General features: G+C 51.5%; 1 protein-coding gene across 1 annotated transcript in view; it reads right to left on the bottom strand.

The window, feature by feature from the left end:
* The window catches only part of GABBR1 (gamma-aminobutyric acid type B receptor subunit 1), a 186,518-nt gene that overhangs the window by 125,026 nt on the left and 35,088 nt on the right, over nt 1–26,404 (bottom strand). Inside the window, exon 2 of the mRNA XM_080991621.1 lies at nt 5,696–5,775. Coding sequence (XP_080847747.1) covers nt 5,696–5,713 — 18 coding nt within the window. The 5' untranslated portion in view covers nt 5,714–5,775. The remainder of the gene's footprint in view (nt 1–5,695; nt 5,776–26,404) is intronic.

The following is a 26,404-nucleotide window of genomic DNA, read 5'->3' as shown; positions in this document are numbered from 1 at the left end:
AGACTCCCCAGACTTCAAGAGTGAAGGGGAATTTGAAAAAGGAAATGTCTCCTCCGCAGGTGTTCGGTCTGCATTGTATTGTTTTCCAGCCTATCTTGAGTTGCCTTTTTTTTGCTTTTTTTGCTTTTAATTATATATTTGGTTTATAATGTAAATTGCCTTGAGTGTCAAATAGAAGGCAATTCATGAAATAATGATGATGATGATGATGATGATAATAATAATAATAATAATATGTGGGAATTAGCTCAATATGATGGAGGTAATGTACTTGTGCATGTATAGGAATTTTTTTTGGTTAGAGATGGACAGTTTTTTGTGGAATGTATAAAATAAAGTAATTTAAAGATTATTTGCTCTGCAAATAATAGTTACTGTGTGTGTGCTTACTCTCACATGCATACATAAGGGAGGGAGGAAGTATTATATTTAGATTCCCAGGAAACCTAAGATGCACAGAAGCAAGTTTCTATACCCTGTGGTTGCGGACATGATTGAAAACGTCTGCAAAATGCCATATCTCTGCAATCTGGGTTCCAGAGACAGTCTTTAAATCACAAAATCAGGCAGTTTCTGGTGTTTGCGTGTTCCCCTCTATCACACAGAAGAAGTGCTCCTGTTTTTACCCACACACCCACACCTTTTGAAACAGAAAAGGTCATTAAAAGAGTTTCATTGGTATACCAGAGCAGGCCCCCTGAACAATTTGTGTCACTCAGAAATGCCATTCCTTTCTATTCTTATGTAGAAAAAAGATCAAGTTTTTAAATAAAATGGTGAATTTGTAGTATCCCTTTCTTGTTAGATTAGGTCCAAAAACTTGCAGTAGAACTACAGGTGATTCTGGCAGATGTATTTGCTAAGAATGCCTAATAGTAATATGGGGGCATGGGAAAGTCCGAAGGTGTTTCACTCTTTCTTTTTTATTTTAGCACTGTTTATTAAATATTCCAATATACAGTGTTAAAACCAGGAATGGGGGGGCAGTTAAACGACTCCCCAAAAATCCCAAGTCCCCACCACAGCCTCAAACTAAGGCCAGGATAATCATCTTCTTTGGCGATCACTCGTAGCCGAGTAAGATTGTCTTCCATAAACACGGTTTTAACAGTGAGTCCGTAAGTGACTGTGGAGGCCAATTCTGGACCGTTTACACAAGCACCATACATAGACAACAGCAAAGAGACTCAGAAAAGCAGTGTAGCAGTTGGCGGATGCCATGGATCGTACTGTTTCCTCTGACTATCCAATACAGTGGTACCTCGGGTTACAGACGCTTCAGGTAGAGATGCTTCAGGTTACAGACTCCGCTAACCCAGAAATAGTACCTCGGGTTAAGAACTTTACCTCAGGATGAGAACAGAAATAGCGTGGTGGCGGCAACAGGAGGCTCCATTAGCTAAAGTGGTACCTCAGGTTAAGAACGGTTTCAGGTTAAGAACAGACCTCCAGAACGAATTAAGTTCTTAACCCGAGGTACCACTGTACTGTATAGAAAACTGTAGAAGCTTCACAAATAATCACCAAAATTCAATGTTTTGACCAATTTCCTTGGCTCCAAGGGCTAATGGCTCCTCTGGAAGAGAGGAGTCCAGGGCTCCCTCTGCCTCCATGATCCCTTAAGCATAAGGTCACATACTCCTTGCCCCTCCAATAAGGCGTGAACTTAGCCTCACAACAGGAGGCAAGAGGCAATCAAGGGCAGCACATGCCCCAGACAGAAATCCATCGGGATGGTGGATTGAATCCCGATATGTTCAAAGGAAGAGCGCAGGAAAGGCTTGCAGCTAGGGGGATGTGTAAATACTTTTATTGTTCTACGCCAAATGTTCCTACTTTGTGACATATTTGTGATGTATCGAGGATGCTGTTGAAAAATGTAGTACAGTCATATCTCGGGTTACAGACGCTTCAGGTTGCACATTTTTGGGTTGTGCACCGTGCCGAACCCGGAAGTACTGGAACGGGTTACTTCCAGGCTTCGGCACTTGCGCATGCGCAGAAACACTAAATCGTGCTTTGTGCATGCACCAAAGTGCCGAAGTACAACCAGCACGTGTGCAGTCGCGGTGCTGCGGGTTGCGAAAGTGCCTCCCGCTTGGATCACGTTCGCAACCCAAGCGTCCACTGTATGGGAAATGGGGAGAGGTCTTAAAAGTTCACGCAACCCCATGCTGGGGCGGGGGTTTTCCTACTCTCTCTGTGTCTGCAACAAATAAAGACCACTGTTTTGCTTCTATAACTTGGCTGGAGACTGACCGGAGAGACCCGCGGGGCAGTGGGAGTAAATCCCTGCACCCTAGGATTTTTTCCGTATCATCTAGAATACAATAAATCCACACAAATGTTTGCTTTGTGTATTAACCCTTCCTTCTACCTACGAGTTCTCCTCTATACCCCCCATGCCCCTTCTCCCCCCCCCTCCCAAAAACCCTGGGCTCATTTCCATACTTAAAGCCAGCTGGGGTCAAAATGGGGGGGGGGGACATTCCTAGGAGGGGTGGTTGAGAAAATTGGGGGGAATGGGGGGGGAATCCAAGCACTCCCTCCTGCTGATACAGTGGTACCTCAGGTTAAGAACTTAATTCGTTCTGGAGGTCCGTTCTTAACCTGAAACTGTTCTTAACCTGAAGCACCACTTTAGCTAATGGGGCCTCCCGCTGCTGCCACACCACTGCTGTGCGATTTCTGTTCTTATCCTGAAGCAAAGTTCTTAACCCGAGGCACTATTTCTGGGTTAGTGGAGTCTGTAACCTGAAGCATCTGTAACCTGAAGCGTCTGTAACCCGAGGTACCACTGTAGTGCCTTTCAAATCCTGCTCCCCTCCCTATGTTAGCATCAGGTAGTGGTGTCCAAACTTTCTTCAAAGAGGGCCAGCTTTGATGAAGTGAAGGGCCGTGAGGGCCAACTAAAGGGCCAACCAAAGTTTTTGAGCTTTTTATGGGGTTGAAGTTGTTGAGGTTTTTTTTAGGATTTTACCCCAGGAAACAAACTGCCACAGGGCCGGATTAATCAGAGAAGCGGGCTGGATTAGGCCCCCGAAACGGACTTTGGACATGCCTGGCAGGAGATCATCAATGTTGCCATCTCATGGGGGAATCATCCAAGAGTGATCCTGGTCTAAAGGCACCTTGCAACATGCCTCTCCATCTTCTGATGGCTTGCAGGTGTGACTGAACCATCACAGGCAGAGCTTTGGCACTACCTCCTATCACCTCGAACCACAATGTCATCAATGAAGCCCATTCACACATTCAGCTGTGAGCTAAGGATTAATGATTGCTTGGCTCCTAACAGCACTTTGTGGGGAGGGAAAGCCCCTTTAAACTCAACGTGTGGCTTGATTTTTAGCAGGGCAGCATTGCACATTATGAGAAATCAAGTGACGGGCCTGGCATCCCCTGTGCCATCTGGCCCTGGCAGGCCAGATTCTGATCTCCACACACCCCACAGACCAAGTCTGGCAGGTGGGTGGAGGCATCACCTGATGTCAGAGTGATGACAGGTGACCCGCTTTTGTCCATCAAACTGGGTGGCCAGAAGAGGTGTCTGCTACACTTCCCCAGTGGCAGCAATCAGTTGACAGCCAGCGCTTTGAGCCAGTGTGGTGTAGTGGTTAAGAGCGGTAGACTCGTAATCTGGTCAACTGGGTTCGCTTCCTTGCTCTTCCACATGCAGCTGCTGGGTGACCTTGGGCTAGTCACACTTCTCTGAAGTCTCTCAGTCCCACTCACCTCACAGAGTGTTTGTTGTGGGGGAGGAAGGGAAAGGAGATTGTTAGCCGCTTGGAGACTCCTTCGGGTAGTGATAAAGCAGGATATCAAATCCAAACTCTTCTTCTTCTTTGGAGTCACTGTGCAAGGGGCTTTGCAGGCCCCTCTCAACAGCTGTTCAGAAGTGCCTGCAAAGCTCTCTTCATCCAGGCTCAACCATCACTTGCCCCACACATGGCATTGGGTGTAGTGTGGGTTGGTGGGGCCAAATGTCTAATTAAGAAAGCTCTCCACCCCTGATCTACATGAACTCATTTCTTTTTGGACGGGCAAGACCTCAATTTTCCATTCTCCTGGATAGGAAACTCAGAAGCAGCGTTTAGATATCACTCATTAAGATCTCGAACCATTATTGGTGGTTGACATTGTTATAAGAATTTTAAGGTCTTAGATATGTAATAAATGTTCATAAATGTACCAAGCAAACACGTACATAAATATATAAACCACCTGTCTGGGGTGGTGGTCTTGAGCTACACCCCTTCTGTGATGTACGTATGATGTTTCTGGGTGGTGGTCTTGAACTCCAGGGCGGGCAATTTAGAATGTCTATATAAGGGCAGACACACCTGGGTTCTGGGTCCTCCTCCTCCTCCTGCGTGTGAAGGGGACACCCTGTTGCAACAGTTCAATAAAGATCAGGCTTACTAGCTGCTTTGCTTCTCAATATTCTCTGGTTGGCCTCTGTTATTTTCTCCTATCGATGGAGAACCTTCAAAGGACTCTACAAGGGCTCTTGTGTACCCCATAGGGGAATAAGGGCAGATTTCCATTTATTACAACATCTGTTTGAAAATGGAGGATAGGGCTATTGATGGCTACTAGCCAGGTTGGCTATGTTCCGCCTCCACAGTCGGCCAAAGGCAGCAAAGCTTCTGAATACCAGTTGCTGGAAACCGCAGCATGAGAGAAGGCTCTTGCACTCTGGTCCTGCTTGTCTATTTCCCACAGGTTGGCCACTTTGAGAACAGGATGCCAGACTACATGAACCATTGGCCTGATCCAACAGGCTGTTCTTGTGTTACATTAAAATATATCAGTAATTGGGAGTGGACCTTAACCACACACAGCTTTAAAGTAGAGAATAACCCACCAACAGCATGTGTTGCTAAGGGACGCGGGTGGCGCTGTGGGTTAAACCACAGAGCCTAGGACTTGTCGATCAGAAGGTTGGTGGTTCGAATCCCTGCGAGGGGGTGAGCGCCCGTTGCTCAGTCCCTGCTCCTGCCAACCTAGCCGTTCAAAAGCACGTCAAAGTGCAAGTAGATAAATAGGTACCACTCCAGTGGGAAGGTAAACGGTGTTTCCATGCGCTGCTCTGGTTCGCCAGAAGCAGCTTAGTCATGCTAGCCACATGACCCGGAAGCTGTACGCCGGCTCCCTTGGCCAATAAAGTGAGATGAGCGCCGCAACCCCAGAGTCATCCGCGACGACAGTCAGGGGTCCCTTTACCTTTACCTTTACCACCAACAGCATACAAATCAATATGGCTAACCTGATTCAAAAACATCCACCCACCCCACTCACACCTGAAAACAAAGTTCACCACAGCCAACCACAAATGAACACCCACACGCTTGGTCAACCCCAACCTCTCCCACCACCAAAGGATCACAAGTGAACAGCAAAGAACCTGCACAAGCAACGCTGACACCAAACCCTACATATAGTAAGTAAAATAGAAACATCGCCAACCGATCTCACCCCACCCATCTTCCCCACCCACCTCTTTCCCCCTTTTCTTCCTAATGTGTCAACACATGAAACTGATTTGTAAAAATGTTACATGGGGGGGGGGGAATACGAGAGAGAGACATTGCAAACACTTTTGTAAATCAAGAAAATCTTTAATAAATAATAAAAAAGCAGAGAATAACCTTTCCATGCTCATGTTGACACATTAGCCATAGATTCCGCCTACCTTTCTCTTTGGGATCATATCTCCCCAGACACGCTGGTGGGATGTTCCAGACCCAGGTCTTCTTGTGTTTCCTCTCCAGCCTTGATGGGATAAAGAGGGATGGGGAGATTTGCTATTAATTCTAAGGTTAACCTCCTCCCCAGGTCACAAATTCTGGTCGGGGAAATATAAGAACAGCGCATTTTTGCAAGAGGACAGAGTTCACTCATTCAGTTTTAAAGTGGGCAGGGATTGAGTGTAAAGAATTCAGTAGATATTCGTGCAGGTTTGAGAACCAGGACTAAGAATCTTCTCTCCAAACACAGAGCTTCACTGACTTCAGTACCCACAGGTATGACTGACCTGTGGCTCTCCTAATTTTGTTGGATGCCAGCTCCCCATCAGCCCTAGAGCCAGTATGGCCAACAGTCAAGGATGATGGGAGCTGTAGTCCACCCATTCAGCAGGTTCTCAAGCACAGGCAATGTCTCCTCTGCTTTACCAGGGAGAAGTTGGAGGGTACCTGCACACATGTGTGTCAAAATGCACGTGCATGGCTACAAAATGTGCCGCTTGATCCTTTTCCGCCCATGCCCCAGAGCCGCTTCTCTGAGTGGTTAACGTTGCAGGATGTTGCGGCTTTCCTGTAATAAATGCTTGTTCTGCTTAATGGCTAGGACAATAAAACCAAGCCAAGCTGAATTACAAGTGCTCCGGAACATCCATTGTGAGAATAAACATTCTCTGGAACCGGCCATATATAACAACCCCCTAACACCCCCTCCCGCAGTTTCAGCTGCCAGACTAGGAGAGCCCATTGCAGAGACAGTATTTTGGCTCTTGTGTAATGATCCTTGGTATGAGGAGAGGTGTTATAGTGTCCCTGTTTGCTTCTGTGGAAATGGTGGCACAGGGTACATGGCTTCCAGTGGGAAAGCAGCAGCTCCTAGAAGGACCCTGATCTCAGCCCATGGATGCCTCTGATATGGAATAGAGGTTAGACCAGGGGTCACCAAATTTTTCAGCAGGGGGCCAGTCCACTGTCCCTTAGACCTTGTGAGGGGCTGGACTATATTTTTTTGGGGGGGGGGGTAATGAAAAAATTCCTCTGCCCCACAAATAACCCAGAGATTCATTTTAAATAAAAGCACACATTCCACTCGTGTAAAAACACGCTGATTCCCAGACTATCCATGGGCCGGATTGAGAAGGCGATTGGGCCGGATCCAGCCCCCGAGCCTTAGTTTGCCTACCCATGGGTTAGAGTGTTGAACTAGGACCTGGGAGACCTGGGTCCTGTATACCTGAAGGGGCGTCTCCACCCCCATCATTCAGCCCGGACACTGAGATCCAGCGCCGAGGGCCTTCTGGCGGTTCCCTCATTGCGAGAAGTGAGGTTACAGGGAACCAGACAGAGGGCCTTCTCGGTAGTGGCGCCCGCCCTGTGGAACACCCTCCCTTCAGAAGTGAAGGAAATAAGCAGCTATCTTCTCTTTAAAAGACATCTGAAGGCAGCCCGGTTTAGGGAAGTTTTTAATATTTAATGCTGTATTGTTTTTAACACTTGATTGGGAGCCGCCCAGAGTGGCTGGGGAGACTCAGCCAGATGGGCAGGGTATAAATAATAAATTATTATAATATTATTATTATTCAAATCCCCGCACAGCCACAAAGCAAGCTCTCTGTTCTTGAACATTGGACTCGCTATTGGTCTTGCCACTCAATCCACCAGAGCCTGTTTTTGCCTGCAGGGGAATTCCCTAACTCACTGAAGGTTTGAGAACTAATGGCTACCCTCACCTGGCTTAGCTGGCCAGTCAAAGCTGTTCCCAGGGTGTGGCCACTGTCACATGCTGACAGCTTCTAGAAGCCACAGGTGAGAGCTGAGTGCAGGGTGGGGGACCAAACTACCCCACAAGGAACACGATGTGCCCCCCGCATCAGAGGTACTCCCCCTCTCATGACACCCCACACACCCCACAGCCAGATATGACTTGCTAGCATTTCAGACAGGTGTTGTTTCCAGTCCTTTCTGAAGATGCTGGGGCGAGGCCTTTGGGATGCAAGCATACGCCCTGCCATTGAGCTATGGTGCTCAAAAGAAGAATGAAGAGGAAAGTCTTTCTGTTCTGGCTTATTCAGATTCTCACACGGTCTCTTGGTTTTGAGTTGAAATGAGGGTCTCCCTTAATTGGATTGAAGGGCCTCAGAAATAGAAATTCCAGCATGCTGTTATCAAAGCCACTGTTACAAGACGGGCAAGGCCATAAGCAGGCAGACAAACAAAGCAACTGTTATGAGACAGGGAAGGCCGTAGCAGGCAGACAAACAAAGAATGAGTAAATTAAGAAGTGTTAACCTTCAAAGGGAGAAACATGGAATGTTAGAGCCTGATTGGATAAGAATGTAAAGTCTCACTCTCTGTTTTTTTGTACGGTCTATAAAAAGTGGGCGCACCCTGACTGGGGTGTGCAGATTGCCAACTTATCGCTCTGTACCTTTGTTCTGCATATGCATAAATCCTGTTGAATCCTGCAAGGTTGGTTGCCACTTCGTGTGAATCTGTGCTCCGGGGACCCAATAGCAGATATGGAAAATGTCCAACAGGATTGCATTTCTTTTCGGGAAACTCAGCAGCAGCCCAACCGGAAACTGTATCTGTGTGGAGGTCCTCACCAAAAGGGGAAGCTTGTAGGAAGCGGACGGATGGAAGGGTTTTGTTTTCTGGAGAGCTCAGTCAGGAGGAAGGAACTGGCACGCTCCCTGAAGACTGGAAAAGGGAGCCTGCATCTTTGCACGCAGATATAGTCACACAGGAAGGCGGCAAACCTGGGAAATTACAGCTCTCTTAGCTCAACTTGGTGTACATTAGCGGAAATGAAAACACAATTAAGGGGCAATCCACATCCAATTGGAGTCAATAGCAGAGCCCCCATTGATTTTGACGGAGCCAGGCTGCAACCTTAATGTATCAGCACTCAGAGAAAATGGAGAGATTACAAGCCAGCCAGCATGGCTTTATTAAGCACAAATCATTCATGCCAGAAACCCTACTTTCCTTCTTAAAGCTGGTTTCAAAAGACAAAGGGAACGCAGCTGGACTCTTCACTTCGACCCACGAGGGAACCCTGAAAAGGAAGGTGGAGCAACATGGGAAAGGGCCGTGGCTCAGAGGCGGAGAGCCTCCTTTTGCAGGCAGGAGGGCCAAAGTCAAATCCTTGGCATCTTCAGGAAAGAATCCTGCAGACCCTCCAAGGGTCCCTATTTTCCAGGGACAGTCCCGGATTTACAGAAGCCGCACCAGTTTCTGATTCAATCCTGGAATTCCTGCTTTTTCTTTTTCTTTTAAAGTTTTTTGCTGGGTTTTTAAAATTTATTTCAAAACCAAAAAAAATTACAAACATCAAATTCAAAATCCATATTCATTTTCTAACAAAAGCCTGTTGCATAGGTAAATGTAAAGGGACCCCTGACCATTAGGTCCAGTCGTGACCGAGTCTGGGGTTGCGGTGCTCATCTCGCTTTATTGGCCGAGGGAGCCGGCGTACAGCTTCTGGGTCAAGTGGCCAGCATGACTAAGCCGCTTCTGGCGAACCAGAGCAGCACACGGAAACACCGTTTACCTTCCCGCTGGAGTGGTACCTATTTATCTACTTGTACTTTGACGTGCTTTCGAACTGCTAGGTGGGCAGGAACAGGGACTGAGCAACAGGAGCTCACCCTGTCGCGGGGATTCAAACCGCCGACCTTCTGATCGGCAACTTCTAAGCTCTGTGGTTTAACCCACAGCGCCACCAGCGTCCTTTCAAAGGGAAGCCTGTTACATAGATTACCTAAATTAAAATATATCTAATTGCTCTAGGCTTTCCTTTGCTGTATGTAAATATAATGCAATTAACAAATTATATTACAAATGATATTATAGGTTCCCATATACCCCCCACTCCCCTTCACCCATGTGTGATCTCAATATTTTACTTCTTCCATCTTGTTGTGTTGTTATAATTTAATAATTATTCAATTGATTCTATTGTTATTTTATTGCTTACCCCTGTACGTTTTACACATTCTCTAGTAATATTTCAATTCCGTAACCATATTTTTTCATGTATTCCTTCACTCCATCCCACTCACTAATTATTCTCTGATTTGAGAGGCCTCTAAGAATTGCCATCAATTTTGCCATTTCTACAAACTCACAGAGTTTGTTTTGCCATTCTAATAGTGATGGGATTTTCTCCCCCTTCCAGTTTTTTGCATTCAATATTCTGGCAATATTTCCCGCTTTTCCTTAGGACGTCCCTATATTCATTGGAGAAAGGTTGGGGGGTATGCAACCCCCGAGCTAAGGAGATAAATAACCATGCAACCTTTAGAAGACATCTGAAGGCTGCCCTATACTTTTTTTATGTTAAATGATTTATTATGTTTTTATAAGTGTTGGAGGGTGGCGCTGTGGGTTAAACCACAGAGCCTAGGACTTGCCCTGGAAGACTCCCCTGAGTGAGTGCCTGAGGGCCCTGCTCTTGCCACTTACCACCTGGCCTGGGGCGGGGCCTGAAGCCTCACAAGGACTGCTTGCTGCTTGCTGCCTGCTGCCCGGGAGGACTCCCCTGAGTGAGTGCCTGAGGGCCCTGCTCTTGCCACTTACCATCTGGCCTGGGGCGGGGCCTGACAGGCCTCACTAGGACAGTTGCTGTTACTGCTGGAGGGGCACAGAGTGTTTTTAAAATGTTTTTAAAAATTTCTTTTGGGTTTTTTCTATGTGGGGCGTTGGGGTGGGATGGATGTTTGGTTGGGCTTGAGGAATTTTTTTGATTTTGATGTTTTTGTAATTTTTACAGTTTTTTGTTTGTATTGTTTTATTGGTTTTGTTTGTTTGTTTGTTTGTTTAAGGTGTTATTTTGTTCTTAAGGGGAGGGCTCAGGGCTGCCGGGGAGTGCTCCCCAGCCCACAAAATGGCTGGGGCATGTTCCACAGGGGGGGATGTACTGGGACAACCGATCTCAGTGATCACGGGTAGGAGGAGGAGTTACGCTAAGACTAGACCATGTCATTACAGAGGGGGCAGGTTTAGTCGTTGTCTGAGGACTATTCCTGCCTCCGGGTCTGGTCCTGACCGGATGGATACTAGAATCAGCAAGGGATACCCACATGACCTGAAGGTGCTGCTGTGCAATGCCAGGTCAATTATTCACAAGACCACTGCCATCCGTGACTTGATCATGGATGGAGGACTTGACCTGGCATGTGTAACAGAGACTTGGTTGGATGAAGCAGATGGGCCTGTCCTTGCCGCTGCTTGTCCAGCAGGTTTCTCTTATGCACAGCAACCCAGGTCATGTGGGCGGGGAGGGGGGGTTGCAGTGATTTTTAGGAAGTCATTAGTTTGCACCAGGCGTCCTGTTGGGAAGACCCAGTTTTCCGAGTGCATGTTCTGGAAGTTGGGCAATAGGGGCAGTACAGGATTCCTTTTGGTGTACCGACCTCCCCGCTGCACCAAGAATTCCCTGCCCGAGCTGCTTCAGGTCATGGCGGATGTTCTCCTGGAGAAACCTAGCTTGGTCGTCCTAGGGGATTTTAACATCCATGCCGACACGACCTTACAAGGGGCCACTCGGGACTTCGTGGAAAGCATGGCCTCCATGGGGCTGTCCCTGAATAAGTCTGGCCCAACCCATAGCCGCGGACATGCCTTGGACCTGGTGTTTACCTCTATGGATGTTGGTGATCTGACACTAAGTAAAAGCGAAAGGAAAGAAGTGCCATGGTCAGATCACTTCCTGGTGCAACTGGACTTCTCTGCGACCCATCCCCTCTGCAGGGAGGTGGGACCAATTTGGATGGTCCGCCCTCGCCACTTAATGGATCCAAATGGTTTCCAGAGAGTGGTAGGGGATGCTTTATCCCATGTTGATGTCCTTTCACCTGATTCCCTGGTGGCCCGCTGGAATGTGGAGTTAACCAGGGCTATTGACTGTTTGGCTCCGAAGTGCCCTCTCCGATTGCATGGAGCCCGGACAGCCCCGTGGTTTTCCACGGATCTGAGGGCAATGAAACAATCGTTGAGACGGCTAGAGTGCCGGTGGCGGATAACTCATTCCGAATCTGACCGGACACAGGTTAGAGCTCAACGTCGAGCCTACCAAGTGGCGATAGCGACGGAGAAGAAGAATTTCTTCACCGCCTCTATTGCATCTGCAGAAAACAGCAGCAGGAGACTTTTTCAGGTGGTTCACAATTTAGCGGAACCACCTGCAACATCGGGGCCCAGTACGGGCCACATGTTCTCCTGCAATGATTTTGCAAAGTTTTTTGCAGATAAAATCGCTCAGATTCGGGAAGAAGTAGACTCCACCGTGGGAGCAGGGCCGGGGCGGGAGAGTGCTAGAGTTTTGTCTAGTCAAGTTGAGTGGGATCAATTCCAATCTGTTACCTCCGAGGATGTGGACAGGCTGCTTGGACGAGTGAAACCAACCACCTGTCTCCTGGATCCTTGCCCATCCTGGCTTATAAAAGCTAGCCGGGAAGAACTGGGTGATGGGCTTCGTGGGGTGGTGAATGCTTCCCTCTGTGAGGGAGCCTTCCCAGACCCGCTGAAAGAGGCGGTTATTAAACCGCTTCTTAAAAAACCATCTTTAGATGCGGCCACGATGGCCAACTATTGCCCAGTCTCAAATCTTCCATTCTTGGGTGATTGAGCGAGCGGTTGCTGAACAACTCCAGGCACGCCTGGAAGAAGCGGACCATTTGGATCCCTTCCAGTCGGGATTCAGGCCTCATCATGGGACTGAAACTGCCTTGGTCGCACTGGTTGATGCTCTCCGGCGGGCTAGGGACAAAGGTGAGAGCTGTTTCCTAGTTCTGCTGGATCTCTCAGCGGCGTTTGATACCATTGACCATAACATCCTTCTGGACCGTCTTGAGGGGCTGGGAGCTGGGGGCACTGTCATACAGTGGTTCCGCTCCTTCCTCCTGGGCCGTGTTCAGAAAGTGGTGGTGGGGGATGAGTGTTCAGACCCCTGGGCTCTCACTTGTGGGGTGCCTCAGGGTTCTGTCCTCTCCCCCATGCTTTTCAACATTTACATGCAGCCGCTGGGAGAGATCATCAGGAGGTTTGGGCTGGGTGTTCATCAGTATGCGGATGATACCCAGCTCTACCTCTCTTTTAAATCAGAACCAGTGAAGGCGGTGAAGGTCCAGTGTGAGTGTCTGGAGGCGGTTGGAGGATGGATGGCGGCTAACAGATTGAGGTTGAATCCTGACAAGACAGAAGTACTGCTTTTGGGGGACAGGAGGCGGGCAGGTGTGAAGGATTCCCTGGTCCTGAATGGGGTAACTGTGCCCCTGAAGGACCAGGTGCGCAGCCTGGGAGTCATTTTGGACTCACAGCTGTCCATGGAGGCACAGGTCAAATCTGTGTCCAGGGCAGCTGTTTACCAGCTCCATCTGGTACGTAGGCTGAGACCCTATCTGCCTGCGGACTGTCTTGCCAGAGTGGTGCATGCTCTGGTTATCTCCCGCTTGGACTACTGCAATGCGCTCTACGTGGGGCTACCTTTGAAGGTGACTCGGAAACTACAACTAATCCAGAATGCAGCAGCTAGACTGGTGACTGGGGGTTGGCCGCCGAGACCATATAACACCGGTCTTGAAAGACCTACATTGGCTCCCAGTACGTTTCCGAGCACAATTCAAAGTGTTGGTGCTGACCTTTAAAGCCCTAAATGGCCTCGGTCCAGTATACCTGAAGGAGCGTCTCCACCCCCATTGCTCTGCCCGGACGCTGAGGTCCAGCACCGAGGGCCTTCTGGCGGTTCCCTCATTGCGAGAAGCAAAGCTACAGGGAACCAGGCAGAGGGCCTTCTCGGTAGTGGCACCCTCCCTGTGGAATGCCCTTCCAGCAGATGTCAAAGCGATAAACAACCACCTGACATTCAGAAGACATCTTAAGGCAGCCCTGTTCAGGGAAGTTTTTAACGTGTGATATTTTACTGTATTTTTGGTTTCTATGGAAGCCGCCCAGAGTGGCAGGGGAGGCCCAGCCAGATGGGCGGGGTATAAATAATAAATTATTATTATTATTATTGCTTATCAGAAGGTCGGCGGTTCGAATCTCCACAATGGGGTGAGCTCCCGTTGTTCGGTCCCAGCTCCTGCCCACCTAGCAGTTCGAAAGCACGTCAAAGTGCAAGTACCGGTAGATAAATGGGTACCGCTCTGGCGGGAAGGTAAACAGCATTTCCGTGCGCTGCTCTGGTTCGCCAGAAGCGGCTTAGTCATGCTGGCCACATGACCCGGAAGCTGTCTGTGGACAAATGCTGGCTCCCTCGGCCAGTAAAGCGAGATGAGCGCCGCAACCCCAGAGTCGGCCACGACTGGACCTAATGGTCAGGGGTCCCTTTACCTTTACCTATAAGTGTTGGAAACCACCAAAATGACTAGGGCAACCCAGTCAGATGGGTGGGTTGTTGTTGAATAGGACATCCCTATTTTCATCGTAGAAATGTTGGAGGGTATGATCCTGCCTGAAACCCCAGAGAGAAGCTGCCCGTCAGTGAAGACATACTGAGCTAGATGGATTTTTTATAAGAGGATAAGTCAACTACCTGGGGACGCGGGTGGCGCTGTGGGTAAAACCTCAGTGCCTAGGACTTGCCAATCGCATGGTCGGCGGTTCGAATTCCCGCGGCGGGGTGAGCTCCCGTCTTTCAGTCCCAGCTCCTGCCCACCTAGCAGTTCGAAAGCACCCCTAAGTGCAAGTAGATAAATAGGTACCGCTTTATAGCGGGAAGGTAAACGGTGTTTCCGTGTGCTGCGCTGGTGCCGGCTCGCCAGAGCATCTTCGTCACGCTGGCCACGTGACCCGGAAGTGTCTCCGGACAGCGCTGGCCCCCGGCCTCTTAAGTGAGATGGGTGCACAACCCTAGAGTCGGACATGACTGGCCCGTACGGGCAGGGGTACCTTTACCTTTTTAAGTCAACTACCTAGGTTCCTGTGGACTCAACAACAATGCAGTGGTGACTATGAAACCGTCTCTGTGTGGGAAACGGGCACACTCACTCGCTCACTCAAAGTAGCCCATCGATTTAACTTAAATGAGCGTGCTGTTCTGCAGGGAGAAAGGCTGGTCCCAGTGCTGCTTAGAATCACCGGGAACGACTTGATTGATTGACACAGCGCACGTATCAAAACCTTTAAGCAGAGCAGAGTTGCACTGCAGACTCCAATGAAACTGAAATTTGGAAGATTCGGGACAGGTTAAAAAAAGAGAGAAAGGGCTTCTTCATGCAGTGCGTGTTAAACTATGGAACTCACCCCCACAGGAGGCACAGGAATGGCCACCAAATTAGATGGTTTTAAAAGAGGACAAAGCCGCAGGAGAAGAGAGTCTCCTTGCAGGTTGCCCATAGCCATCAACTTTAGCCACTGTGAGAACAGGATGTGGGACTAGATGGGCCCGATCCGGCAACCTATCAGGTGGGTGCCATTGCCATTCTAAGAGAACAATGGAGGAGTTCATGTTGAGTTCCAGACTCCAGCGCCTCTTTTTATGGAAAAATCGCATTGGGAAGGACTGTAAACATTTTAGAGAACAGACTAAAGGAAAACCTGAGATGATTTCAGTCAACTGGTGATGTGGGTAGGGAACAGCAAAAGGGAAATGTAAAAAAGATTCATATTAATAGCAGCCCTTCTTTGAAAGATTTAAGATTTCCTGTTGTTTAAGAGACACAAAGTTCCCAGAAGAAGAAGGGGGGTGGGGAGGAATTAAGACGCTTAGGCACTTACATTAGTTTTACAGTTCTGTGTACTTTGTTGCGCATGCATTATTGACGGTGGTGGACTAAAATCATACGCTAATAAGACTGATGAGGCCTTATTGATTGATAAAGTGCACCACTTATGGCATTAAGCAAATCCCATAATACTAATCCAGAAGTCAATTAGCGCATAGAGAGTCTATAGGCAGGGACGCCGAAATGCTATTATGATGTTTGGAAGCTAGGATCTTGGGGGCATAAGCCATATGAAATATACTCAGAGTCGCAAAGTGATTTCATGCTCTTTATTCAGCTCATAGTGGTGAGGAGGAATGAATGAATGTCCCCTCACAGTATCTGCTTTATATACATTATTTACACAATGGGCTGCACATGATTGGCTAATTCTGGAATTCTACTGTAAGCCAATCAGGTTGTGGATTCACTTCTATCTGGAGCAGGATTGGGTGGTTCCTGCCAACCAATCATACTGCTGCATTGTTCTAGGACCAATCAGACTGCTGCATTCTGAATCCTATTGTTCTAGGACCAATCAGACTGCTGCCTTTTGGATCCTATTGTTCTAGGACCAATCAGACTGCTACAGTTTGGATCCTATTCAACTCAGTACATAACACCCCTCCCCTCTAAGTTCCAGTCCTGCCCGGGAGGTCGCATTCATAGTCCTCAAGGTATGCCGGCGGCCTACGTGTGCGTTGTGGCCTGGGGTGTTCCCTGGTCCGGGCTCCGGGTTCTGGCTCGTGTTCCAAGGATGCTGGCTGTGATGCGGCTGTTTGGTCTGGTGCAACCGGCTCGCTCAGTCGTGGTTCTGGTTCCGGTGTCCTTTCGGCCTCACGGGTCCTCTCTGTATTTACTGATTCTGCCTCTCCTGCTGGCCCCTCCTGCTCTATGGGCCTCACTGCCCCGCTGTTCCCTTGGGACTCCTCTGACCTGTCCTCCTCCTGGTTTTCTCCCGGGAATCGTCGCCGTATCTGGTCGCAGTGGCGGCGCCAGCATTGCCCCCCATCCGTTAGCACCTCGTACGACACGGGGCCAGTGACCCTGGTGATTGTGGCGGGTACCCATGCTGGGCCTGCCCCAAAATTCTTTGCGTACACTGGGTCCTGGGCCTCGAAGGTCCGGGGGTTCCTGCCTTCCCCCACCACTACCTCATCCTGAGCTCTATCGGGGTGAAGGCGGTCCAATCTGATTGCAAGGCGCCGACCCATTAGTAGTTCAGCGGGGCTCCGGCCAGTCGTTGAGCTGGGGGTGCTGTGCTGTGCTAGAAGGAATGTGGCAAGGCGGTACTCCCAGTCCCCTTGCGTCATGCGGCGAAGGGTGTCCTTGGTGGTCCGCACCATGCGTTCTGCTTGGCCATTGGTGGCAGGGTGGAACGGCGCCGAACGGATGTGGCGGATGGCGTTCTGCGCTGTGAAGGTTTGGAATTCTCCTGACGTAAATGCAGTCCCGTTGTCTGAGACGAGAGTGTCAGGGAGCCCGTGGGTTGCAAACAGCCTGCGTAGTACCCGGATGGCTGCGGACGTGGAAGTGGACGGTACCAGTGCGACTTCCAGCCATTTGGTGTAGGAGTCCACCACTATGAAGAATGTTTTCCCCTGAAAGGGGCCAGCGAAATCCACATGCAGGCGTGACCATGGTGCTCGGGCGGACTCCCAGGACTGGACTGGGGCCCTTGGGGGATCTGGGCGGGATTCTTGGCAGGCCTGGCAGTGTTTGACCCAGGCCTCTATCTCTCCATCGATCCCCGGCCACCACACATAACTCCTGGCAAGGGCCTTCATTCTTACTACCCCTGGATGTGTCTCGTGTAGGGCTGTGAGGACCCTTTTGCAGAGGGGCTGGGGAACAACGACTCTGCTTCCCCATAACAGGCACCCCTTGTGGGCCGACAGTTCATGTTTGCGGGTTGTGTAGCCGGCGAATTCTGGCCCGGGGCTGCTGCTGGGCCATCCCCTCCACACCCAGTCCAGGACCCGGGAGATGACCCTATCTTTCTTGGAATGGTGTGCAACTTCTTGTGCCTGAATGGGGCGGTCGGGAAGCAGCTCCAGGCTCATAACCTCTTGTGCAGGTGCTGGGTCAGGGCCTGTTTCCGGTAGTGGTAGCCTGCTGAGGGCGTCCGCATGGCCCATCGCCTTCCCAGGTCGGTGAATCAGTGCATACTGGTAGCTGGCAAGGAAAATTGACCACCTGAGGACGCGAGGAGACAGCACTTGGGGGGTCTGCTTTTCGGGGGCAAACAAGCCAAGCAACGGCTTGTGGTCAGTCACCACGGTGAAGGGCCGCCCGTACAAGAAATCATGGAATTTTTTTACTCCCTTTACGATTGCCAGACCCTCCTTGTCGATTTGCGAGTAGTTCCGCTCGGTTGTGTTGAGTGTCTGGGAAAAGTACGCCACCGGTACCTCTCTTCCATCCGGGAGTTGGTGCCCCAGGACAGCTCCAATGCCATAGGGTGAGGCGTCGCATGCTAGCACCACCGGCAGCCTCTCGTCGAAGTGTGCCAAGACCGAGTTTGAGACAAGCAAGTCCTTGACTGCCTGGAATGCGGCCTCCTGGCGCTGGCCCCACACCCAAGGGGCCCGCTTGTCCAGGAGTCTGTGTAGGGGCTCCGCTACCGCCGCCTTGTGGGGAAGGAAGGAATGGTAAAAGTTCAATAGTCCCAAGAAGGCCTGAAGTTCAGTCTTGCTCTTGGGCGCTGGGGCATCACAAATGGCCCGTACCTTGCCCCCAGTCGGGTGGACCCCTTCTGCGTCCACCATAAATCCCAGAAAGTCCACCTGAGGCACTCCTAGTAGACATTTTTCCCGCTTCACCTTGAGACCCGCCGTCTGGAAACGGTGCAGAACGGTGCGGAGGCGGTCCTCAAACTCCTCTGGTGTGGGGCCGGCAATCAACACATCATCGAAGAAGGGGGTGACGCCAGGAATCCCTTTAAGGAGAGAGTCCATTATATTCTGGAATATGCCTGGTGCCACGCTGACACCGAATTGCAGCCGCTTTACCCTGAACGCTCCTCTGTGCGTCACAATCGTCTGTGCCTCTGCTGTGGCCTCATCTACTGGCAGCTGTTGATATGCTTGGGCCAAGTCCAGCTTGCCAAAAATTTTCGACCCAGCCAGGGTGGCAAGGACATGGCTGACCACTGGCACTGGGTATGCGTGGGCCGTGAGGGCCTTGTTTATGGTACATTTGTAGTCTGCGCAGATGCGGACCGAACCATTAGGCTTGACGGGTGTGACGATTGGGGTTTCCCAGGGAGCATTAGGCACCGGCTCCAGCACTCCTTGCTCTACGAGTCGGTCCAATTCCTCGTCTATACGGGGTTTCAAGGCGAACGGGACCCGGCGGGCCTTGAGCCTGACCGGTCGTACTGCGGGGTCAAGCTGTAGCGCAATGGGGGGGCCCGTATACTGTCCCAATTTCCCATCGAAAACCCCTGGAAATTCCTTGCATATGGCGTCCACGTCCACTTGTAAGCTAGTGTGGTTCACCCCGGTGACAGCTAGCCCCAGTGGTCCAAACCATGCCAATCCCAGTAAGCTAATGTAGGGGCCCTTGACCACAAGCAAGTCCAGTTGCCGCGTCCGCCCTCGGTATTGCACCCTGAAGGTCCCCACCCCCATTGTGGGGACCTTACGTTTCTGGAAGTCCCGGAGGGTGAATGGGGCCGGCCTGAGTTTGGGACCCCCAGTGGGACACAGTTTCCTTAAGGTCCTTGCCGAGATTATGGATAGAGTTGAACCCGTGTCAAGCTCCATGCGGCATGGGGCCCCCTCTATCTGTACCTCTACATAAATTTTCTCTACGTTGGGGTGGGGCAACTGGTATACCTGGAAGTCCGTGAGCTCCGTCGAGTTGCCTTGGTGCGTTGGGCCCCGGGACCTGGGGCTCTTGGATTGGTCATCTGATGCCTGGTGTCGGGTGGGCCGAGCCCGACACACCCGGGCGATGTGTCCCGATTTTCTGCACTGCCTGCACTCTGCGTTGCGGAAACGGCAGGTCCTCCTCTCGTGACTCTCCCCGCAGCTTGCGCAGTTCCCTCCTTCTCGTCGAGGCAGCTGTGGTCTGTGCGCTGCTTGAGTGCGCTGCTGTACTCGGTGCACCTCCTCCCTGTCGGATCCTGAGTCGTCGGTGAGGTCTTCATGGTGGACCCTCGGTTGGGATGGCAGGCTCGGCCGTGCCTCTTGGGTCGACCTCTCGGCAGCTTCTGTTGCCAGGGCCTCCTCCAGAGCGACCTGGAACGTTAGGTCCTTCTTAGCGTAGAGGCGCCGTTGCAGCTTCTCATCCTTCAGGCCACCGACGAGGCGGTCACGAAGCATGTTCTCCAGCTCTGAGAAGTTGCAGAACCGGGCGGCTTGGCGGAGAGAGGTCACAAACCCAGTTATGGTTTCCCCAGGGGCTTGCCGCTTTGCGTAGAAGGCATTTCGACGAGCCACCACTGAGGGCTGCGGCGAAAAGTGCCCCTTCAGCTGTTCCATTATTGTTTTGTATGGAACAGTAGCGACGTCTTCAGGCGCAAGGAGAGCCCGGGCGATTTCAAACGTCTCCTCTCCGCAGACGCTGAAGAATATCGCCCTCTTCTTGGCGTCTTCTTCGTCGGTGACCCCTTTGGCTTCTAGGAGGAAGGTGAAACGGGAGGCGTACGCTTCCCAGTCTCCAGATGCTGGGTTGAATGGCGAGAAGCTGCTGTTGGCTGCCATTCTGAGTTCCTTGTGCCCCGGAGCTGAAGCCTGGATACACGGTGCGAGGCAGCGGTGCGGCAGTTGGCGGTGCTGCGGTGCTGTGTGTGGCAGTCAGCTCAGCGGGATCCCATCCTCGTCGCCAGTGAAATATACTCAGAGTCGCAAAGTGATTTCATGCTCTTTATTCAGCTCATAGTGGTGAGGAGGAATGAATGAATGTCCCCTCACAGTATCTGCTTTATATACATTATTTACACAATGGGCTGCACATGATTGGCTAATTCTGGAATTCTACTGTAAGCCAATCAGGTTGTGGATTCACTTCTATCTGGAGCAGGATTGGGTGGTTCCTGCCAACCAATCATACTGCTGCATTGTTCTAGGACCAATCAGACTGCTGCATTCTGAATCCTATTGTTCTAGGACCAATCAGACTGCTGCCTTTTGGATCCTATTGTTCTAGGACCAATCAGACTGCTACAGTTTGGATCCTATTCAACTCAGTACATAACACCATAATAATGGGATCATAGGACTAAAGGAGTCTAGACATCCCCATGCTAAAGGGGGCCTGGTAAGTGGTCTGGATCCCACTTGGAACAGTCATAGCCTCCCCAAAAGAATTATGGGAGCCAGGGGTGCCAACTTGAATAATTTTATAGGGGAGGCACAAAGGGACCTCTGCCCACAGGAGTTGGCTGCTATGATGGGAGCTGCAGTTTCTTGAGAGTGCTGAGGGTTCAGAGGAGGCCCCTATTTCCCCTCATAAACACAGGGCCCCCATTTCAGAGCTGCTCTTCTTCATAGAGAACTCTGGGAATTGAATCTCTGTGAAGGGAATATATTTCTCTCCTCACAGCTCTTGGCACCCATAGCAAACTAAAGTTCTCAGGATTCTTTAAAGGGAAGCTGCGGCCATTTTAAAGTGGCACAACAGTGTACAGTGGTACCTCGGGTTACATACGCTTCAGGTTACATACGCTTCAGGTTACAGATTCCCCTAACCCAGAAATAGTACCTCGGGTTAAGAAATTTGCTTCAGGATGAGAACAGAAATTGTGCTCCAGCAGTGCGGCGGCAGCAGGAGGCCCCATTAGCTAAAGTGGTGCTTCAGGTTAAGAACAGTTTCAGGTTAAGTATGGACCTCCGGAACGAATTAAGTATTTAGCCTGAGGTACCACTGTACAATCGTACCTTGGAAGTCAAATGGAATCCGTTCCGGAAGTCCGTTTGACTTCCGAAACTTTCGAAAACCAAAGCGCGGCTTCTGATTGGCTGCAGGAAGCTCCTGCAGCCAATCGGAAGCTGTAGAATCCCTGTTGGACATTCGGCTTCCAAAAATAGTTCGCAAACCAGAAGAGTGACTAGTGGGGTGCCACAGGGTTCTGTCTTGGGCCCGGTCTTATTCAACATCTTTATCAACGACTTGGATGATGGACTCAAGGGCATCCTGATCAAATTTGCAGATGACACCAAATTGGGAGGGGTGGCTAACACCCCAGAGGACAGGATCACACTTCAAAACGACCTTGACAGATTAGAGAACTGGGCCAAAACAAACAAGATGAATTTTAACAGGGAGAAATGTAAAGTATTGCACTTGGGCAAAAAAAATGAGAGGCACAAATACAAGATGGGGGACACCTGGCTTGAGAGCAGTACATGTGAAAAGGATCTAGGAGTCTTGGTTGACCACAAACTTGACATGAGCCAACAGTGTGACGCGGCAGCTAAAAAAGCCAATGCAATTCTGGGCTGCATCAATAGGAGTATAGCATCTAGATCAAGGGAAGTAATAGTGCCACTGTATTCTGCTCTGGTCAGACCTCACCTGGAGTACTGTGTCTGTTATGTAGTGTAGTTTCACCCTGGGCCAACAGGGGGATACTGTATATAGTTTTCACTCAGGTCTGTAGATAGTTTTCACTCAGGTCCGCGGCAGTTATTTTAGGCGGGAACTCTGGGCTGTTGTGGTTACAATGTTGACAGCCGGCTGCCTATAAATACAGGCCGGCTGAGCTGTTCGCAGTTAGTTCTATTCCAGCTTACCATAATAAAGAGCTACTTGAAGAAATCGCTGTGCCGGCTGCTATGTCAACCCACCACCTAACACTGGCGACGAGGATGGGATAATGGACATCAGAGCACAGCCAGATGCGGCCAGCCTCTGAACTGAGCTGAATCACTGAGCTGAATCACAGAGCGAAATCACTGAGCGAAATCACTGGGCAGAACCAATTCAGAGCTGACTGTTCTGGCTAGAGCACTGTGTTCCATCCATCGCCCTTCACGCCGGCATCGGAATCATGGCTTCACTTGTGCCTCTACCGCCGTTTGCGCCAGCCTCTGAATCATGGGACTCCTACCTCGCTCGGTTCGACTGCTACCTCCAAGCCAACGAGCTGACAGAAGTATCACAGGAGCGGAAGCGGGGCCTATTCCTCAGCCTCTGTGGGCCTGAGGTGTTTGAGACGGCCCGAGCGTTGGTTGCGCCTGAAGCAGTCCAGGCAACACCATGGGACACGATCCAAGAGAAGCTCCGCAACCACTACGCACCAAAGCCGTCCAAGATTGCTGCCCGCCATGCGTTCTACCACCGGAACCAGGCAGAGGGGGAGTCAATCAACAACTACACCACCGCCCTGCGACAGGCTGCAATGCACTGTGAGTTCCGAGACTTAGACGATGCCCTGATGGATCGAATCGTCTGCGGGGTCCGGGACATCCATCTGCAACGGCGCCTCCTAGCCAAGCCAGACCTCACGCTACAGAAAGCCATTGAGGAGGCTGTGGCCTCAGAAGCTGCTGAACGCTCCGCCCAGGAGATCCGCAAGTCCAGCAGCCCGCGTCTTGCTAGGGAGCCAGTTCCGGTGCATCATGAAAAGGCCAGCAGTGAGGAGGCATCCTCCAGTGAAGACGATGACGTGCACCAGACAAAGCGGGGGCGCAGGAAGTTCCAACAGAAGTCCAAGGGCCAACCGGAATGTGCTGGCTGCGGAGGCAACCATTCCCGTGCCAAGTGTCGATTCAGAGACGCCATCTGTAGGAAGTGTTCCAGAAGGGGCCACATCGCTAAGGTCTGCCGATCGGCTCCGTCTGACACCCCCCCTTCATCGATTCGCAAGTCCAAGTCTTCACTCCAGTCTGCCAAGGAAAGTTGTTTCGCTCTCACCAACTGCCGCTGCCCGTCTGGAACCACGATTGGCCAAACCGACTCGCCTACGCGACGCAAGCTGAACGTCACGGTGCTCATTGAAGGAGCTCCATGTGACATGGAGATCGACACCGGGTCTGCCCTGTCCATCGTGTCATGGAGCACCATCAAAAGACTGGTACCCAGAGTGTCCAAAAGGCAACTCGACTCTCACCGCGTACACCTGAGAGACTACCAGGGAAACGACATTCCCGTGGTAGGCGTTGGCCGGTTCCGGATCGCCTTCAAGGATTTTTCGGGCCTGCTCCGGTTGGTGGTGGTCGAAGGTCAGCGGCCAAGCCTCCTAGGGCTAGACTGGTTTGATGCCCTCGGCCTGGAAGTCACCGGCATCAACTGCATCTCTAACGCAGAGACTGAGGGTCTGGTCAAAGACTTTGCCGAGGTTTTTGACGGCACCTTGGGCCAATATACAGGTACGCCCATCTCCTTTAGCCTTGATCCACAAGTCGCCCCCATCAAGCTAAAGCCACGCCGGGTTCCCTTTGCTCTCAAGGCTAAGGTGGATGAACAACTGGACAAACTGATCGCCCAAGGAGTTTTGGAGCCGGTTGACCACGCAAAGTGGGAAACCCCCATCGTCACGCCTGTCAAGCCAGATGGGTCGGTGAGAATCTGCGCTGACTACAAGTGCACGATCAACAAGGCACTTCAGCAGCACGCTTATCCGGTTCCTGTTGTCCAACACCTGCTGCATTCCCTGGGTGAGGGTAAGGTCTTCGCTAAGCTGGACCTTGCCCAAGCCTATCAACAACTGCCAGTCGATGATGCCACTGCTGAAGCCCAGACGATCGTCACCCACCGGGGGGCTTTCCGTTGCCGCCGGTTGCAGTTCGGGGTGAGTGTGGCTCCTGGCATCTTCCAAAGCCTTATGGAGCGTCTCCTGCAAGGGCTTCCGGGCGTGGTACCATATTTTGATGACGTCTTGGTGTCTGCAGACTCACACCAGCAGCTGTTCGAGCGCCTCCGTGCCGTGCTGACCAGGTTCCAGGAGGCCGGGCTCAAGGTAAAGAGGGAGAAGTGCCAGATCGCCGTTCCACAGGTAGAGTTCCTGGGCTATCTTATCGATGCCTCCGGTCTTCATCCAACCACATCCAAGATCCGCGCTATCCAGCAGGCCCCCACCCCAAAGAACAAAACGGAGTTGCAGGCATTCCTGGGGCTGCTGAACTTTTATAACATGTTCCTGCCCCACAAAGCCACAGTGGCTGAGCCTCTTCACCGACTCCTTAGCACTAAGACGCCTTGGGCCTGGGGTCATCGGGAGACGGCGGCCTTCAACGCGGTCAAGGCTCTCCTTTCTTCAGACAGTGTGCTGGTACAGTACAGTGAATCCAGGCCGCTGGTCCTTGCCTGCGACGCCTCACCTTTTGGCATCGGTGCTGTCCTTAGTCACCGTTTTCCAGATGGAAGAGAAGCACCGCTCGCCTACTTTTCCAGGACACTATCTCCGACGGAATGGAATTACAGCCAGCTCGACAAGGAGGCATTGGCACTTGTGGCTGGAGTGAAGAGGTTCCATGAATACCTCTATGGCAGGACTTTTGACCTCATCACTGACCACAAGCCACTCCTGGGCCTCCTCGCCGGTGATCGTCCAACTCCACCGGTCCTCTCACCACGCATGCTGCGATGGACTGTTTTCCTGGCTGCCTACCACTACCGGCTCATCCATCGCCCGGGGAAATCGATGGGCCATGCCGACGCCCTCAGCCGTTGCCCTCTTCCAGCATTTGTGGAAGACCCGGCTCCAGCTTCATCGCTCCTTCTGATTGAGGATCTTCCGGCAGCGCCTGTATCGGCTGCCACTGTGGCCTCCGCATCTGCCCAGGATCGCACCATCAGCCGGGTGCTCAACTGGGTGTGGAGGGGGTGGCCACAAGGGCCTTTTGCATCGGAGTTCCAGCCCTTCGCAACCAGACAACATGAACTCTCAGCTCATCGTGGCTGCCTGCTGTGGGGAGACCGCGTCGTGATTCCCCAGGGACTCCGTCAGCGCGTCCTGGAGGCTCTGCACGTTGGCCACCCGGGAATTGTCAAAATGAAGGCGTTGGCTCGGTGTTACGTCTGGTGGCCTAATATGGACGATGCCATCACTGCCTGGGTGTCCGCCTGTCAAGCGTGCCAGGAGTCGAGGCCTGCACCACCGGCAGCTAAGGGACACACCTGGGAGACGCCAAAGACACCCTGGTCGAGGGTGCACATCGATCTGGCTGGCCCCTTTCACGGCCGGACCTTTATGGTAGTGGTGGACGCCTATTCCAAATGGCTGGAGGTCGCCCTGATGCCCTCCACCACTACCGAAGCTGTCATCCGGGTGCTGCGAGGCCTGTTTGCAACGCATGGGTGTCCTGATGTCCTTGTCTCTGACAACGGACCGCAGTTCACGTCAGGCACGTTTGAGCGGTATCTTTTGGGACTGGGCATCCGCCATGCCCTAACGGCACCTTTTCATCCATCCAGCAACGGGCAAGCGGAAAGAATGGTGCGCTCGACAAAAGAGGCACTGGCGCGCCTGGACCGGGGAGACTGGCATGAGCGGGTCGCCGAATACTTGTTCGTGCAACACATCACCCCTCATGCGGCCACAGGGAGGAGTCCTGCTGAACTGCTTATGGGCCGCCGCCTCAGGTCACCGCTCGACCGGCTACACCCAGACTTTGCCGTGGCTGAACCCCCAGGCTGTGCCAACGCACCACGGTCATTTGTCCCAGGAAACCAGGTCTTTGCCCGGAACTATGTGGGGGACATCCCTTGGGTGCCAGCCACAGTAGTGGGAGTCACTGGACCTCGCTCGTACCAGGTGGCACTCGAAGACGGACGCTTGTGGCGACGGCACATAGACCAGCTTAGGCGCAGGGTTGGGGACTTGGACACTACCGAGGTGCCCCCAACTGCGCTTGCGGCTCCAGAAGAGACACGTACAGATGGCGAGGCCCCACCTACACCTCCCTCACAAACTGCCAGCGTGGAGCCGAACCAAGCCGTTTCAGAACAGACTCAGACCACTCCACTTGCGGAGGCTCCACCCACAGCAGCGGATCCAGG

Source organism: Podarcis pityusensis (genome assembly GCF_964106645.2).
Source record: "Podarcis pityusensis genome assembly, chromosome: 2".
NCBI classification, from domain to species: domain Eukaryota; kingdom Metazoa; phylum Chordata; class Lepidosauria; order Squamata; family Lacertidae; genus Podarcis; species Podarcis pityusensis.
This window is presented reverse-complemented; position numbering and strand designations above follow the sequence as displayed.